The 1,179-nt window shown below is 49.6% G+C and overlaps 1 protein-coding gene across 1 annotated transcript in view; it reads right to left on the bottom strand.

Moving 5' to 3' along the window:
- Positions 1-1,179, bottom strand: part of LOC105517679 (multidrug resistance-associated protein 1-like) — a 52,406-nt gene that overhangs the window by 49,191 nt on the left and 2,036 nt on the right. The window contains exon 3 of the mRNA XM_011950296.1: positions 276-401. Coding sequence (XP_011805686.1) covers positions 276-401 — 126 coding nt within the window. The remainder of the gene's footprint in view (positions 1-275; positions 402-1,179) is intronic.

Raw genomic sequence — 1,179 nt, 5'->3', positions numbered from 1 at the left:
TATCTCACATATATATATATCTCATATACATATATATCTCATACATGTATGTATGTATTTTTAGTAAAGATGGGGTTTTGCCATGTTGGCCAGGCTCGTCTCGAACTCCTGACCTCAAGTGATCCACCTGAGTCTCAGCCTCCCATAGTGCTGCGATTACAGGCATGAGCCACCATACCCAGCCTGTGTCTTTGTATTTCTAAACGCCAGTTACTACTTTTGGTCTCCACTGAGCCCAGCAGATGGCCCAGGGGTCACAGCCAGCTCCTACTTACCATGGTGATGCCCAAGAGAGTTGGGCTGACCAGAAACACTGGGGCCAGGAATATGCCCCGACTTCTTTCCCAGAAAGAGTAGAAGAGGTCTGCCCAGCAGACGATCCACAGCAAAAATCCCAAGGCCTGGGAGAGAAGCACATACACGTCCTACAACAGACAGCACTGGAACCTCCCGCAGGGCCTGCGCAAACAGCTCAGCCCCAGGGGTAGGGGAAGCAGCCAGCCTTCAAGCTATCAGCCACAGTCCTAGGGCACGGCACATATCCTCTGGGATAAGGACAAGTCCTCAGTAGGGTGAGGTGGCATCCAGGCCGGCACGTGACGGTCTGTAACCGGCTTGCTCTGCCCCACTGCCTCCAACAGGACTGTTTGTCTGGTGACCATGCTCCCCATTGCCTGAACACTCAAGAGCTCAGCCCACAGCCCATCTCTAGCTTCAACCCCGGCACACTGCACAGGAAAGCCCTCCACGACAACCATTCATTCAACCAGTATTTACTGAGGGTCCTCTGTGGGTGGGATATGTCTCAAGGTGCATCTATTCTCAAATGATTCAGAAAAAATAAATTATGGCATGCATATATATAGAGAGAGCAAAAGCTCATGATAAAACAAATGTAGCAAAAGATTAAAAAAATCAGTGAATACAGGCCGGATTCATGCCTGTAATATCAGCACTTTGGGAGGCCGAGGCAGGAGGATCACTGGAAGCCAGGAGTTTGAGAACAGCTTGGGTAACAAAGCGAGACCCTGTCTCTACAAAAAATTGTTTTAAATTAGCCAGGCATGGTGGTGCATGCCTGCAGTCACAGCTACTAGCTACTCAAAAAGCTGAGGCAGAATGGCTTGAGCCAGGAGTTCAAGGTTGCAGTATGCTGTGATCATACCATTGCACTCCAGC

Source organism: Colobus angolensis, unplaced genomic scaffold (assembly GCF_000951035.1).
Source record: "Colobus angolensis palliatus isolate OR3802 unplaced genomic scaffold, Cang.pa_1.0 Scaffold305, whole genome shotgun sequence".
Classification (NCBI taxonomy): domain Eukaryota; kingdom Metazoa; phylum Chordata; class Mammalia; order Primates; family Cercopithecidae; genus Colobus; species Colobus angolensis.
This window is presented reverse-complemented; position numbering and strand designations above follow the sequence as displayed.